Source organism: Chionomys nivalis, chromosome 19 (genome assembly GCF_950005125.1).
Source record: "Chionomys nivalis chromosome 19, mChiNiv1.1, whole genome shotgun sequence".
NCBI lineage: Eukaryota > Metazoa > Chordata > Mammalia > Rodentia > Cricetidae > Chionomys > Chionomys nivalis.
The window spans coordinates 60,251,712-60,267,897 of NC_080104.1; the positions used below are offsets into that span (position 1 = coordinate 60,251,712).

Consider the following 16,186-nt stretch of genomic DNA (forward strand, 5'->3'; position numbering starts at 1 on the left):
ACAGAGATGCTCGTCTAAGAGAAAATACCTAACATTTGGAGGTTCCCCAGGGAGGGGCTGTTTTTCACACAGACCCCGGGTCACATGTTGGAAAACGCCCTTCTTGAGCATAATCTCCACCAGGGGAGATCGGCTTCGGTCAGTTCTCCTTGAGTACATGCCTCTAGGGTCCAGGGCCCCATTTGCGTTTATCTTTTGTCTATTTTCGGGCTCTTCCATGGGAGTCACGATTGTGTCGAATGCCCAATTCAAGCGGCGAGCCAGGCCTTGCTGAGGTGGGACAGAGTGGATAGAGACCTACGCCACTCATTTCTCATGACAAGAGCCTTGGCCCAATGGACGCTCTGTGGCAGGCCTGAGTCCCAAGATTTGGCACAGACTTCTAAATGGGCTCTCGTGATTCAAAGCCAGATCCTCTAACACCCTTGGGCTGCCTTTTACAAAAAAAATCTTTTTTAATTGGGGCTATCTAACATCTAGCATAAAAACAAACAAAGCTCCAAAAGCCCACGGTTTCTGGATGCTGTGTTCCTGCCCCCACTCCCATTCCTCACTCTCTTCCCTGCTTCTCTAGCTGTCTGTCTGTTCTCAACAATGGGTCAAGATCTGTTTCCCCCCCATCCCTCCACTCTAAAATCGTACAGTTGTTCTGTCCTTATGCTTCTGGTTCCCTCTTACAGTGTCTGCTAATCTGGTCCTTAACGGGACCACCTCTGTGCTTCCCTGGCTTCTGCCTCCTGCCTGTACCAGGATTTTTAAGTTGGTCAGCTGACACAGGTTCCTAAAAGTGTTTTGTCTGTCTGTTAGAATAATGTGGCCTCAATATGTCTATGTGAGTATATGGGTGTGTTTCCACAGTATGCTTGTTTTATTTCTCTTTGTGTATGTGTGTGTTTTAAGATCTGTAAAACTTGTAAGTCCAGATTACAGCAGCTCTGGAAAGATACAAATATGTGGGTAACCTCCATTTTAACCCATCACCATTTGGGTAAGAGTACCCACATGTGCTAGTATTCTTTGACTTATTAAAATATTCCTTTTATTTTTTTTCTATTTTTTATTTTTTTTGGTTTTTCGAGACAGGGTTTCTCTGTGGTTTTGGAGCCTGTCCTGGAACTAGCTCTTGTAGACCAGGCTGGTCTCGAACTCACAGAGATCCGCCTGCCTCTGCCTCCCGAGTGCTGGGATTAAAGGTGTGCGCCACCACCGCCCGGCCTAAAATATTCCTTTTAATCTTCTTACATTTACTAGCATTGGTAAGCTGTAACTGAGTAAAATACATGTCTAAATTTGGCTTATATGTCTAATTTAAATATAACAGGTAATGGTACCCAATTCTCAAGCGTCTACAGATCTGAGAGTATGGCATTTAACAAAAGAGCTTCTAACAGAGACATGCCAGCTCCTGCATCACCCTAAAGCTCCTCTAAGAAGATACGTGGTTGCAAAATACCTTCTACCTCGAGGCTTGCCTTTGGGTTTGGCAAAGCCACCTCACAGCAAAAAGCAGCCTTCTACCTCACCAGCTTCCTGCATGCCACCAGGGGAATCGATCTTCTCATCCTGCCAAGACAGGTAGACTAAATCTTCCCACCACAGGAAAATCTTACGGCAAGCACTGCTTCTAGATTGGTGTTTCTCCAAGGACTATGGAGAGACATGGGATTGCCTGCGTAGCTAAAAAAGCTGTCTCATCTCTGTTCATTTATCCCCTTAGATCTGTCTAATGGCATTTGGTGACTTAAGGTGCTGGTAGCTCATTACTTCATTTGTTAGGTTTCCTACTAAAATACAGACAGGAGTGCCTCTTTCCCAGGCGTCATAGTCCAGGAGTAACGGGGTTCCGGTGTATCTTCAGTGTTTCCAATTCCCTTTAATGTCTTCTAAAGTGTTCACACCTCTTAACCTAAAGCCATAGTCTTTGCTGTGACACCCAGATGTGAATCTGCTCCAGTTCTCCTACAGAAACCTGCAAGTTCCTGGGAAAAGTTCTACTGCTGTATCAAAAATCAAGTCTGGTAAAAACTAACAGTCTCCAGAACGTATTTTTAACCCCACCCATTTCTTAAAAATATTTACTTATATATTATGCATACAATATTCTGTCTGTGTGTATGTCTGCAGGCTGGAAGAGGGCACCAGACCCCATTACAGATGGTTGTGAGCTACCATGTGGTTGTCGGGAATTAAACTCAGGACCTTTGGAAGAGCAGGCAATGCTCTTAACCACTGAGCCATCTCTCCAGCCCAACCCCACCCATTTTAAAGAATATTTTACAGGTCACTCCTGCTGTCTGGGCCAAGACCAATTTACAAAGTACTCGCCAGACAATGCCAACACTTGCACCAGCTCCTGGGAATTCACCATTGGTACCAACTCTCCTGGATCAAGGACACCTACCAACCAAAATCTAGTTTTATCTGTTATTGTGTCCCAGTTATACACCCACGCCTCACCTGTACAACCGGAGTATTTCTCTGTCCCGTTCTTCCTGGCAGTTAATCACTTCCCATGCCCAGCCCCATTCATGGGGCCAATAATAACAACACTTTTTCTCCCAGCCACCTGCCTTCTCATTTCCCTCAAGAAACAGCTGCCTGAGGTCTCCAGGATGGCAGTAAACCGGATATCACTCCAGCCACACCTATCACTGAGCGGGAGCCCACCAACTCCCAGCCCTTCCCTCTCCCATGTTGCCCCATGCCCAGAGAAAGTAGCCAGACTTGAGCCGGTGCCCCTTTATCCAAGGAGTCTAAAATGTTTGGTTGAGGGCTTCACCTCAGCTCGCTGGCACTCCTTTATCCAAAAGCTCTGGAATGTTTGGTCAGAAGCATCACCTCAGCTCCTATCACCCCTTGATAAAAAGTCCAGACTGTTTGCCTGGGGGCTTCACCCCAGCTCCTGGCATAAGCTCCCTCCCCTGGGAGTTGCCTTAGTCCAAACTCCACCTCCGAGAAAGCCCATCAAAAGGTGACCCTCCCCAGGGAAGGTTGGGACCACTCTCATAGGCTATTTAAACTGCCCCCCAGAGAATGAACATGGTCTTCCCCTCTCCATGCTTCCCCGGGACACCCAGAAGTTAAGGCTATCTATTAAATATGGGTGTCTTTTAATTTGGTTTAATTTGGTCTGACTGGGATTATTTGCATTGGAGAGAGGCTCGTCTAAAAGAAAATACCTAACAATACCCAAGGCACAAAAAGATGTTTAAGCCAACGAAGTCAGATACAGTAGTTTAAACCTGTAACACATACACGTTCAATAAATAAAATGCTGAAAATATGTATGTGTATAAATAAACGCACTGGGGGGCTGGAGAGATGGCTCAGTGGTTAAGAGCATTGCCTGCTCTTCCAAAAGTCCTGAGTTCAATTCCCAGCAACCACATGGTAGCTCACAACCATCTGTAATGGGGTCTGGTGCCCTCTTCTGGCCTGCAGGCATACACACAGACAGAATATTGTATACATAATAAATAAATAAATATTAAAATAAATAAATAAATAAACGCACTGGGCTAAGAACACAGCAAAATTGGCAGTATTTACAGCCCATGCGTGAGGTGCTGGGTTCAGTCTCTAGGGCACAGGGTGGGAAGTGAGGGGAAGTGGGGAGAGCCACAAGCAGTAGTGCACACCTGCTGTCCTGGTGCCTTGAGCCTGAGGAAGTAGACCACAGAGACTCCGCCTCGACAATGAGACTCTGGGGTCTGGGGATGCAGCTCAGGGGCAGAGAGCTTATGTCAAGCACACAAAGCCCTGAGTTCTACCCCAGGACAAAGCAAAACAAAATATGAATCTAAAATTTTGCTTGTTTTTGGTTTTTTGAGACAGGGTCTCTCTGTGTAGCCTTGGCTGTTTTGGAACTCACTCCATAGACCAGGCCAGTCTGGAACTCAGAGATCCACCTGCCTCTGCCTCCTGAGAGCTGGGATGGAAGGCGTGCACCACCACCACCCAGCGAATTTAAAGATTTTTTTAAGAGCACCTACACTGTGCAATCCCATTTATATAAAACAAGACAATGGTCCCATTTTGATGGAAAGGTAAGGACTGAAATAAGGCATGGGTACGGCAGGAAGCCTCCTAAGTGCTGGGAATATTGTTTCCGCACCAGGTGCTTCAAGTGGGTGCCATGTTCTGTCTGAGCATGCAAAGATGCAGAGCACTGCGGCAGCAGAGGTCAAAAGGCAGCTCAGAAGCAGCCTGCACGGGAGTCTCCTTCTATCACTTACTAGCTGTGGTTCTGGACTGGTTACTTAACCCTTCGGCTGAAATTCTTCACTCACACAGCAAGCCTCCGCCTCCAGCAATAATCTTAGTTATACAAGACTGCAGATGCTTGTTAGTACAGACGGCCACCACTGTCTGCTGAGTAAATACAAGAGGTTTACTCTAAATCCACATCAGAAAATGAGAAAGGAAACGGAAACAGGGCTTGAGTGTTACTAGAAAATGGACGGAATAATTACTAGAGAAGGGACAGTGTTAAAAACTAGTCTAGCCGGGCGGTGGTGGCGCACGCCTTTAATCCCAGCACTTGGGAGGCAGAGGCAGGTGGATCTCTGTGAGTTCGAGACCAGCCTGGTCTACAAGAGCTAGTTCCAGGACAGGCTCCAAAACCACAGAGAAACCCTGTCTCGAAAAACAAAAAAAAAAAAACAAAAAAAGACTAGTCCTACAGACTTCCCTCAGAGGCCCTGACAGCCACCTGTGAGAGCTGAGGCCCGCGCAGCCTGTAGCAGAGGGATCTCCATGAGAGCTGAGGCCCGCGCAGCCTGTAGCAAAGGGATCTCCAAGGTCCTTCCAGTGCTTTCACACCCTGGCGCAGTAGGAAGCCCCATCAGGCCTGCAACAGCTCAGCTCACTCAAGTTCTCTTGTTTTCCAAAAGGAGTTATGAAACTTCACACATCTCTGGATTCCAGCCCTATGTTTATAAAAGCTCCAGGCTGACATTTCCTACAGTCACTTAAGAGTAAAGAACTAAGACTGCCAATGGGATTCTGACAGAGGCAGCGAGCATTCTGCCATTAGTGCTTTGAACCTGTCCCCAACTCCTCTTTATTTAACACAGTTTCTATGTCAGGCACCGTGACAAACGCCGTGTCCCAGTCCTCAGAGCCCTCTGCCAGCCTCTACTACCCTTCCCCTATTCACTTACACCCACGCCAGCACAGCTGGGAAGGCAGTCCTGGAGCTGTGATGTTCTCTCCATCCAGAGTCCCAACTGACTTCACAGCCTATCGTATACCTTCTTGTACAATGCACGGTCATTAGCAAGAAGAAATGCCAGACGCGGTGGCATTATGCCAATAATACCAATACTCAAAGGCTGAAATAGATAGGCAGGGTTCTCAAGAGGGAGAGAGGGCAAAAAAGGAAACAAAAAACACTAATAACCTAATTTAGTGAAAAATTTATTTTAGCATTTATTTATGAAACAGGGTCTCACTGGGTGATGGTGGCGCACATCTTTAATCCCAGCACCTGGGAGGCAGAGGCAGGCAGATTTCTGTGAGTTCAAGGTCAGCCTGGTTTACAAGAGCTAGTTCCAGGACAAGCTCCAAAGCTACAGAGAAAACCTGTCTTGAAAAACAAAAACAAAACAAAACAAAAAAACTCACAGGGTCTTAGTAAACGGTCCACGTTGGCCTCAAATTTAAGACCTTCCTGCCTCAATCTCCCAAGGGTGGGGATTACAAACCCGTACCACCACACCAGCTAATTCTGACAATTTTTTATTGTTTTTGTTTTTTTTTTTCTTCGAGACAGGGTTTCTCTGTGGTTTTGGAGCCTGTCCTGGAACTAGCTCTGTAGACCAGGCTGGCCTCGAACTCACAGAAATCTGCCTGCCTCTGCCTCCCAAGTGCTGGGATTAAAGGTGTGCGCCACCACCGCCCGGCCTCTGACAATTTTTTAAATAAATAATTACTTCCTATTGCTAGGTAGAGTTCTTTCCATGGGTTCACTTCAATGAACATTTAATGGTGTATTAAATTTCTGCATATTGGACAATGGTCTCCCAAACCAGGGGTGAAATTCCTAAGAGACATTTAATCCCCACTGCCTTCCCAGCACCTAGATCAATATCTTACAAAGAAGACATTTAAAATAAACATGTTAAATTAATAGAATTACCAGGATGCACTTTCTCATCACTGGCCTGTCCTCTGCTCTAAAATACTGTCCCTGAGGTCAAATGGCACTGCCAGACACCTGTCACAGTTAACACAACTCTGCAAACCTCCCCAGCCTTCCTTCCCCACCAGGTGCCACAAGCCACAGAGCCACAGCTCCTTCCTCGCCAGTGAGGGTGAACACAATACATATCAACGTCACACATTACAGAGTCCAAAATAAACAAAGGCCCTGGGATTCTGGCCTTTCCAACCAGACCTACAGCCTACTCCTCTGGAGGGGGGACTTGACGGTGCAGCTTTAACTAACCTCTTCCTCCTCCCAGCCCCACGCCCAGGAAATCAGAAATGGCTCTCCATGTCAGGCATACTATTCCTACTTTATTTAAAGCAGAAAAAGCTTTCTTGGGCTGGAGAGATGGCTCAGTGGTTAAGAGCATTGCCTGCTCTTCCAAAGGTCCTGAGTTCAATTCCCAGCAACCACATGGTGGCTCACAACCATCTGTAATGAGGTCTGGTGCCCTCTTCTGGCCTGCAGACATACACACAGACAGAATATTGTATACAAAATAAATAAATAAATATTAAAAAAAAAAAAAAGAAAAGAAAAAGCTTTCTTCTCCCAGGACTCACCAAATGTGTCAGAGAATACACAGAGTTAGACGCCAGCCTGAGGTACATGACGCCTCAAAGGAAAAAAATCAAAGGCTTCTGCAGGTATCATTAAAATATTATGTTCACAGAAGGTGCACAGAACGTGCGCACGCTAGGGGAAGCGCACAGAACGTGTGTGCATACACTAGGCTAGGGAAGGGCACAGAACGTGTGTGCACACGCCAGGGGAAGCGCACAGAACGTGTGCATACACTAGGCTAGGAAAGGGCACAGAACGTGTGTGCACACGCCAGGGGAAGCGCACAGAACGTGTGCATACACTAGGCTAGGGAAGGGCACAGAACGTGTGTGCACACGCTAGGGGAAGCGCACAAAACGTGTGTGTGTGTACTACTGTACTATGGGGAAAGGGCCCCAGCGTTAGGAAGCTGGTTCATCCACACTCCCTTATCTTCTGGTCATGTCACTCATCCTTGCTGGGCTTCCTGCTTCCTCAGTCAAAAGTGAAGGGTTGAAGTCAGGCATGATGGCACACACCTTTAATCCCAGCACTTGGGAAGCAGAGGCAGGAAGATCTCTATGAGTTTGAGGCCAGCCTGGTGTACATATGAAGTTCCAAAACAGCCAAGACTACACATACTAAGACCCTGTCTCAAAAGAGATCTAAGGAAAAGAAAGAAAAGGGGAGGAGGAGTGGGAGCAGAAGAGAGGGAGGAGAGAAGAGGGAAGGGGGAGAGGGGAGGGAAGACCAGAGGGGCTGGACTGCATCAAGAATTATTCACTTATTCCAGGATGCTCTGAGAGACTCAGGTAAGTGCATTAGGATTCTCAACTCCCACAAAACTTCAATAACAAATTAGCTGAAGTCAGGCCTGATGGCAAATGTCAATTATTCCAGCACTTGTAAGGTTAAGGCAGGAAACCCACTCCAGGCTCCCTTGGGCTGCAAAGTGAGGCACTATCTCAAGAGAGAGACAGAGGCAGCGAGAGAGAAACAAAAGATCAGCAAGGTGGCTCAGCAGGTAAAAGCGTTTGCCATATAAACCTGTTGACCTGAGTTTGATTCACAGAACCTGTGAAAAAGTGGATTGAGAGTTGTATGGCAACTTCCACATGCACACTGTGGCACTCGCGCACCTGCCCAAAAGCCCACCACACACACACACATACTCCATAATGACAAAGTATTTTTTTTAAACTGTCAGTATATATGAATTTGTCTAGACAGGTCTACAAATGGTACTAAATTGTCACACACGTTACGACTGCAAACAATAAAAATATCCATGTCCTATTGAGCACTCCTGTGTCTGAAGCTCTGATGTAGGTCTTTACATGTAACAGCTCACGTAGTCTTCTGACATGTAGTCCAAGTCAGCTTGGAACTCTATGATCTCCAGGCTGGCCTCAAATCCCCACTCCTGCCTCACCTCCAAAACGCCAGGACTGCCGGCGTGTGCCGCCACGGCAGCCTACAATAATCTTTGCGGTATATACCAGTACTATCCTCAGTTTAAAGAACATGAAAGTCAATGAGGAAGTGCCCGGGCTCGAGGAGGAGCCCTGGAGCCCAGGCCTGTGTGAGGGGGCTAACCAGAACATCTGGATCTAGCTGATAAAGCCTGAGCTCATATATGCCATGTCAGCCAGGAAAAGGAGGACACCATGACAGGAACAGACTCACACACCATTTGCCAAATAAACACAATGAGAAGGCCTGAAAGGATACATCAGCACAATCCCTGGTGTTCCATGTTGACTGGCCACACACACACACACACACACACACACACGCCCCTCTTTAAAACCACTAGCCACCATGCAGACAAACTGGATCACTAGAGGAACTGAGACCACCTAAATTAACAACCATCACCAACCCCAGGCTAGAAAAAGTTAAGAAACGAATCGCAAAGCTAGCTCCCAAAGTTTTGCAGTCACCAGTTCTAACAAGTTGCGCCATCACGTAGAGACCAGGAGTCCTTCAGGTACAGCTCAAAGTTGTCCTGCCAGTCAATCCCTCATGCCCCAAACACCGAGCCACAGAACGACTTAGCAGAAGACTACAAAGCACAAGCGGACACTGGCTGTCACAAAAACTTCCATCGCATCTTAAAGGGAAAGTTGCTGAAACTTTATCCCCCAACTCTGACCTTTCTCCGATTAGTCTGTGTAATGAGAAGAAATCGGAAAGGAGAAAGGAGGGAGGTCCGAAAGGAGGACGAGCCTCGGGTGAAGGGCTTACATCTTTTCAAGGGTGATGCAACAGGGTCAGACAGAAGAAAGCCAGCGCCTGCGCTGCAAATCTAAGAGGACCTGAGTACTGCAGCATCGGGCAAAGCGAGCAATGAAGAAGCGGAGGCTGGGCGGCTCCGGAGGCGGGAAGAGGCCTCGGGGGGCGGGCAGCGGTGCTCAGGGGAAACCGGCTGGCCTGCCTGGGCTCCGTGCGGGTCTGGGCCAGGAAAAGAGCCGGGTGACCCGCGCGGAGGGAGGCGGCGGGAGGAGGGGAAAGGAGAGGACCGTGCCGGGACGAAGGAGGAACGCAGAGCTGACAACGACCGGGGACAGTGGAACCGGGGCCTCCCGGCCGAGCGCGGCCTGAGAGATCGGGAGGGTTCGGGAAGGGCCCGGGTACGTAGAGTGGCGCTCTCACCGGGACAGGTGCTTCAAGATCTGCTTCTTAATGATCCCGGCCATGCCGCGGCCTCCTCGGCTGGGGAGCAGAGGCGCCCCTCACCTCGCCGCGGCACGGGCACCGGCTGCCGTAGCTACAGCGGGCGCCATGGCGCCTTGTCGCCCCCGCCGCGGCGCCCGTAGGTCCGCCACGTTCCCACCCACCCGCGCGCGCGGCGCCGCAGCCTCCCGCGGAGAAGAGCCGCGACCGCACGCCGCCCTCCCGGCTCCCCGTGGCGAAAGCGCGGCGAGGGGCGGGGACGCGAGCGGCGGCACAGGCGCGCACGGGGTGAGGGGCGGAGCAGCCGAGGCTCACGAGGCGAAAGGCGAGGCTGTAGGGGCGGGGCTTAGGGAGCGGGGGCGGGGCTAGCGCGCTAAGGGGCGGGGTTCACTCTGCGAGGAGCTGGCTAGGGTAAGCGGCTTTAGGCAGGACACTCCGGAGGCAGAGACAAGCAGGTCTGTCAGATCGAGGCTAGCCCAGTCTACATAGGGCATTCCAGGACAGCTAGGGCTACAATGAGAGACCTAAATCCAAAAATAGAAGTATGCAAGTGTCCTCTTGGCGGTTCTTGCAACTTCTAAATCTGAAATCTCACGCTGAAGACGCAGCTCACCTATGACCATGCTTGCACCCGTCCACAGTACCGAAGGAAAGTGCCTCAAACCCTGAAGAGCAAGGACAATAAGAAATGTTTCCAGTGACCCTGTTTGACAAACTGTTCTAGTGATTTTGAGCCAAGAAATCTGACCTTTCTTTAACGCTTCCAGTTTCAAGGAAAAGAGAAACCTGCAGTTATTAAGCTTCTATTAAATACATAAGGTCTTCATGGTAAACAGTGACAGACAAGCCTTCAGGACTCTGTTAAATACCGGCGGCCAGGCTTGCTCTGCACTTCACCACTAAATCTAGGAGTCTAAGATAACATCTGGTCAGAGCTATGCAACCGGGACAAGGGCAGAATCCTGTTTCCATGCAGGACGGTGGCTCAGCGCAAGGATCTCATTTCCCAATGCAGCATTCTGACAAACTGCTGAGACATCAGGACTCCAACCAACCAAACCAAAGGTAAACAACACACTTTGCATAAAGCCTCCTTTTAGAAAGTTAAAAATAAAAACCAATCTCTCTATTGACCAGTACTATACATAAGTCAAATAAAGGAGGAGGAAAATCATATTCAGCAACGGCTTTCAACTGCCCTTGGAAAAAGAAGCAACCATGGGACGAGTGCTAATGGCTTCAGTTATTTAGTGTGCTTTTCTTTGTTGGTTAGTTGGGGGATTTTTTGGCAGTAGTGGGTATTACACTGAGTGCCTCAAGCACTCTACCACTGAGCTATAACCACCCAGACACCCCCCTTTTAATATGTATTGTTTTTCTTTATCTGTATGTGTGCTCCTATGTGAGTTTATGTGCACCATGTACATGCAGGGACCTGCAATGGCTAGAAGCTGTCAGACCCTTTGGAATTTGACTTACAAGCAGCTGTGAGCCAATTGGTGTGGGTGCTGGGAACTGAACCTGGGTTCTCTAGAACAGTAAACACTTAACTGCTGAAGCGCCTCTCCAGCTCATACTTGCTAAAGTCCTCCTGCCTCTGTCTCCTGAGTGCCAAGATTATAGCTGAGCACGCCACACCTGGCTAGACTCCTGCCTCTGCCGCCTGAGTCCAAGATTACAGCAGTGCATGCCACACCTGGCTAGACTCCTGTTTTATTCACTTGGATTAAAATCATGGAACTTCCATAAACTATCATAAATTTTTCTGAAACTTTATTCCAAGACTAGCGCTGTTTCCAGGATAGAGATTTAATTAAAAAGTTTGGGCTCGCTCTTCCTGTTGCCTGCCGATCCAGACATAAAACTCTCCCCTTCTCCAGAACTATATCTACCTATCTACTGCCTTGCTTCCCGCCATTATGATAATGGATTACACCTCTGAACCTGTAAGCCAGCCCCAATTAAATGTTTTCCTTATAAGAAAGGGGGGACCCACTTTGGGTCAGACACAGTGGTAGATGTCTGTAGAGTCAGCTACTCAGGAAGCTGGAAAAGGAAGATAGTTTGAACCCAATAAAGCCAGCACGAACAGCAAAGGAGACTCAGTCTATAAAACAGAGTGGATTTCTGTGAGTTTCAGGGCAGTCTGGTACATAAGAACTAGTTCCAGGACAGGCTTCAAAGTTACTGAGAAACCCTGTCTCGAAAAACAAAACAAAAAAGAAAGGAAGAAAAGAAAAAAAGAAAAGCAGTCAGACATGGAGGCACACACCTGTAATCTCAGCCTCTGGAAGGCTGAAACAGGACTATTAGAAATTCAAGGTCAACTTCAGTTACATAGCAAGTTCTAGAACAACCCAGGTTGTTCTAGAAAAAGAGGGGCTGGGAAATGGCTCAGCAGTTAAGAGCACTGGCTGCTCCTCAAAGGACCCAGGTTCAATTTCCAGCACCCACATGGCAGATCACACCTGTCTGTAACTCCAGTTTTAGGGGATCTGACACCCTCACACAGACACACCTACAGGCAAAACACCAGTGAAAACAAAATACAAATAGATTTTAAAAATAGAATGTTAAGCCGGGCGGTGGTGGCGCACGCCTTTAATCCCAGCACTCGGGAGGCAGAGGCAGGCGGATCTCTGTGAGTTCGAGACCAGCCTGGTCTACAAAGGGAGTTCCAGGACAGGCTCCAAAGCTACAGAGAAACCCTGTCTCGAAAAACCCAAAAAAAAAAAAAAAAAAAATAGAATGTTAAAATGTTTAATAGTTTTTCTTTTTTGTTTTGGTTTGGCTTTGTTTGGTTGGTTTTTTTTTCCGAGACGGGGTTTCTCTGTGTAACTTTTGGAGCCTGTCCTGGGACTCACTATGTAGATCAGGCTGGCCTTGAACTCACAGTGATCCACCTGCCTCTGCATCCCGAGTGCTGTGATTAAAGGTGTGCGCCACCACTGCCTGGCTTGTTTTCATCATTATTTTTATTTTAAAGATTTGTTTATTAATTATGCATAGTGTTTTGCCTGCATGTATGCTGAAGGCCAGAAGAGGGCACCAGATCTCATTACAGATGGTTGTGAGATACCTTGTGGTTGCTGGGAATTGAACTCACGGCCACTGGAAGAGAAGTCAGTGCTCTTAACCGCTGAGCCATCTCTCCAGCCCCCATCATTATTATTTTTTTTTTTTTTGGTTTTTTCAAGACAGGGTTTCTCTGTGGTTTTGGAGCCAGTCCTGGAACTAGCTCTTGTAGACCAGGCTGGCCTCGAACTCACAGAGATCCGCCTGCCTCTGCCTCCCGAGTGCTGGGATTAAAGGCGTGCGCCACCACCGCCCGGCCCCCATCATTATTTTTAACAATAACTCAGCTGGGCGATGGTGGCTCATGCCTTTAATCCCAGTTTTTGGGAGACAGAGGCAGGAGGATCTCTGTGAGTTCAAGGTCAGCCTCGTCTACAAGAGCTAGTTACAGGACAGGCTCCAAAGACACAGAGAAACCCTGTCTCGGAACTAAGAAAAAAAAAAAAAACTCAAAATACAGAATACCAGAAAGGGACAAGCTTTGCCCCCTCACCCCTGACTCCAGCTACTATTTGCTCTCCTGAGCTACCAATATTACAGTTGCGTAGCTAACACACAGGCAAACAGAAATAATTCCTAAGGGCAGCAATGAACTTGAAGAAATTATTTATTTTACATGCACACACACATATAATATTGCTGGGAGCCATCCCCGGTGGTAGGCAGGTCCCAGCAGAGGACATAAGGAGTAGGCAAGGAATGGAGTGAGCCAGGCCACGATGGTCAGGAGAATCTTTATTCTTCTTTATGCTTCTTTATTTATACAGACTTTAGTAAGCAGGGACACATTCATGCTCTTCCAAAACATAGATCATGTCATTTTTGTTTTGGACATTGTCTCCTGCATATCTTTTTAATCATCATTAATAAACTATGACAGAACAGAGTTATCATGACTGCACTGATAGTTATCTTTTTTTTTTTTTAAGAGTTTTTTTTTTTTTTTTTTTTTTTTTTTTTTTTTTTTTTTTTGGTTTTTCGAGGCAGGGTTTCTCTGTAGCTTTGGTGCCTGTATCGGAACTAGCTCTTGTAGACCAGGCTGGCCTCGAACTCAGAGATCCGCCTGCCTCTGCCTCCCAAGTGCTGGGATTAAAGGCGTGCGCCACCACTGCCCGGCTTAAAGAGTTATCTTTTATAATCATTCTTACTCATTAATCCCATAACCCCATTTTTAAGAATCTGAAGGCATGTGACAGCCTGTTCTTAGACTGGTAGCTTCTGTGGATACAAGGACACTAGACCAAAAAACGCTTCAAGCCAGTCCAGGCAAAGTGCCATGCCCCAAGCAGGGTATTATTAACTCTAAATGGTCAGAGGGCTCAAGAAAAATCATCAGGCCCAAGCTGCTGCAGTTATTATTTAAATTCTGGCATTAAACAATGTTTCTATTTTATATCTTTATAGAATTTGTCTGTCTAATCCCGGCACTCTGTTGTTCCTTGGTCACAGGACACCACAGTGGCTCTGCATGAGTGAACTCTCCTAAGAAAGGGAGGCCCTGGCATCTTTTATGGTCTCCCACTCCATACTTGCTCAGCAATACAAGTCTCTGTGCAGAGCAGCGGTAACTGGGGCTAATCTGACTAATCACTGCCCGGGTGTGTAGCAGGAAGAGGCTAGTGATCTGAACTGTGGCCAGCTCCTCCAGCCCACCAAATCCTGTTGACCTTTTGGAGTTTACTTTGTTTTGAATATCTTGTTCCTGTGTAAGTAGAGACAGATGTTCCAAGAATATCTCACAGCCTCATTGTTGTAGAATATTATTTTAAGGTGTATTACTTTTGAATATGTTCTGGAACGTTTAATGATGCACAGATACGTTTGATTAAATAAAATTCACCTGTGGTCAGAAGGCTGCGTCAGCAACTAGCTGACAGGAAGTGGGAGGGAGGAACCAGGTGGAGAAGGGTTTTTTTTTTTTTTTTTTTTTTGGTTTTTTCGAGACAGGGTTTCTCCGTAGCTTTTTGGTTCCTGTCCTGGAAGTAGCTCTTGTAGACCAGGCTGGTCTCGAACTCACAGAGATCCGCCTGCCTCTGCCTCTGCCTCCCGAGTGCTGGGATTAAAGGCGTGCGCCACCACCGCCCGGCTCTGGAGAAGGGTTTTTAAGCAGGGGTGAGGAGAAACAGGAGGACTTCTTGGGAAAGGCAAGGAGGTGAGCTAGGTGAGCTGTTTTCTACTCAGCCTCTCTGGGGAGCAGGATGCTACCTCAACCTTTGAATCTTGAGTTCTTTAGAGAAACAGAGAGTTAGAGCAGTTCTTTCTGTAGCACTAAAAGAGTCTGTGCCAGAGGGAACACAATTTCCTTAGGCTGTGTGGTCGGTAGCAACTGAGTTGCAGCTGCTGACTAGGATAGCCTATCTTAAAAGGCAGAAACAATTGAAAAAGAAAACAACACCTCATAAAGAGACCTCTGGCATTTTTATGTACCACAACCTCCAAGGCATAAGGAAGACATTCAAACAAATAAGGATATCTCCCTAAAAGCGGAGGGAATAGTATGTTCGGGACTGTCCTGGGGAGGCTTAGAAGCACTGCTCCTGGGAGAAGACATAAATGCCTCATAAGACATTTTCCATCAATCCAATATCCCTAAACTGCACAAATATTAAAAGGCCCCCAAGAACGCAGCAGGTGGAGATGAAACCAAAGGTGGCACGGGACATCATGCCGATAAACTTTGCTGGATCTTTGTCAAGCGGCTGTGCTGGCTTTATGACTTTTGCCATTCCCATCAGATATGGCTGTTCCAATATATAATCTAGATGGCTTGTTATTTACATGAATCAAGGAACAGAACCAAGCATATCTGGGCTTTTTCTGTCAGTACACACAGCATCTCTTTCTTTTTTAAATCCATTATGTAGCCTGGTATGGTGGTGCAAACCTTCAATCCCAGCACTCAGGTGGCAGAGGCAGGTGGATCTCTTGAGTCTGAGACCAAGCTGGTCTACAGAGCTCTAAAACAACCAGCTCCAGAAAAAGAAAAACCCTGTCTCATACCACCAATAAACAAACAAACAAATAAATAAAAATCACTATGTAAAGCCAGGCATAGTGGTACAGGCCTTTAATGCCAGCACTCAGGAGGCAGAGGTAGGCGGATCTCAGTGCCGCTTTAGAAGCCTGAGGGCAGAAGACCGTTATAAAGGGGCCTTCTATACCTGTATATTGGCAAAGGCATCATGGCTGCCCGTGAAGGTGGAAGAGTATTGTGTGTCTAGGAATGCGGTTGGCCTAACCTAATAGTTCCTGAGCTAGAAAGGTGATGTAATAAAGCAGAGGTGTAACAGCTGTGTTTCTGCATTTGAGTATGGAGATGGACCCCTGATGCAAGCTGGCTAGCTAGCCTGACCAAACCACTGAGCTCTGGGTTCAATAAGAAAGCCTGCCTTCACAGAGAACAGAGTGATTAAGACATCAACCCGACATCCACATGAGCACTTACATGAGCACAAACACATGCAAAAAGGAAAAGCTCCAGACCGACCGTCAGCAAAGACAGACATCTACTTTACAGAAGCAAGGTATTAAATGCTTCCACACAAGCTGAGAAATGAATGTGAGCTTCAGAGGAAACAGGCCGTCTGTACTCTTAGAAGACTGACCTAAGCTAGCATGCTTGATTTCTGAGCTACAGAACTGTCTCAACGACAAAGGAAGCAAGCTGGGTCTAGTTGGAGCCAA

General features: G+C 47.3%; 1 protein-coding gene across 3 annotated transcripts in view; it reads right to left on the minus strand.

Moving 5' to 3' along the window:
- Bltp3a (bridge-like lipid transfer protein family member 3A) overlaps window positions 1–9,645 on the minus strand; it is a 55,098-nt gene extending 45,453 nt beyond the window's left edge. For all 3 annotated transcript variants that reach the window (XM_057751076.1, XM_057751077.1, XM_057751075.1), the window contains exon 1: window positions 9,407–9,645. In XM_057751076.1, the coding sequence (XP_057607059.1) occupies window positions 9,407–9,450 (44 nt within the window). In that variant the 5' untranslated portion in view covers window positions 9,451–9,645. The remainder of the gene's footprint in view (window positions 1–9,406) is intronic.
- Window positions 9,646–16,186: the final 6,541 nt, after the last annotated feature.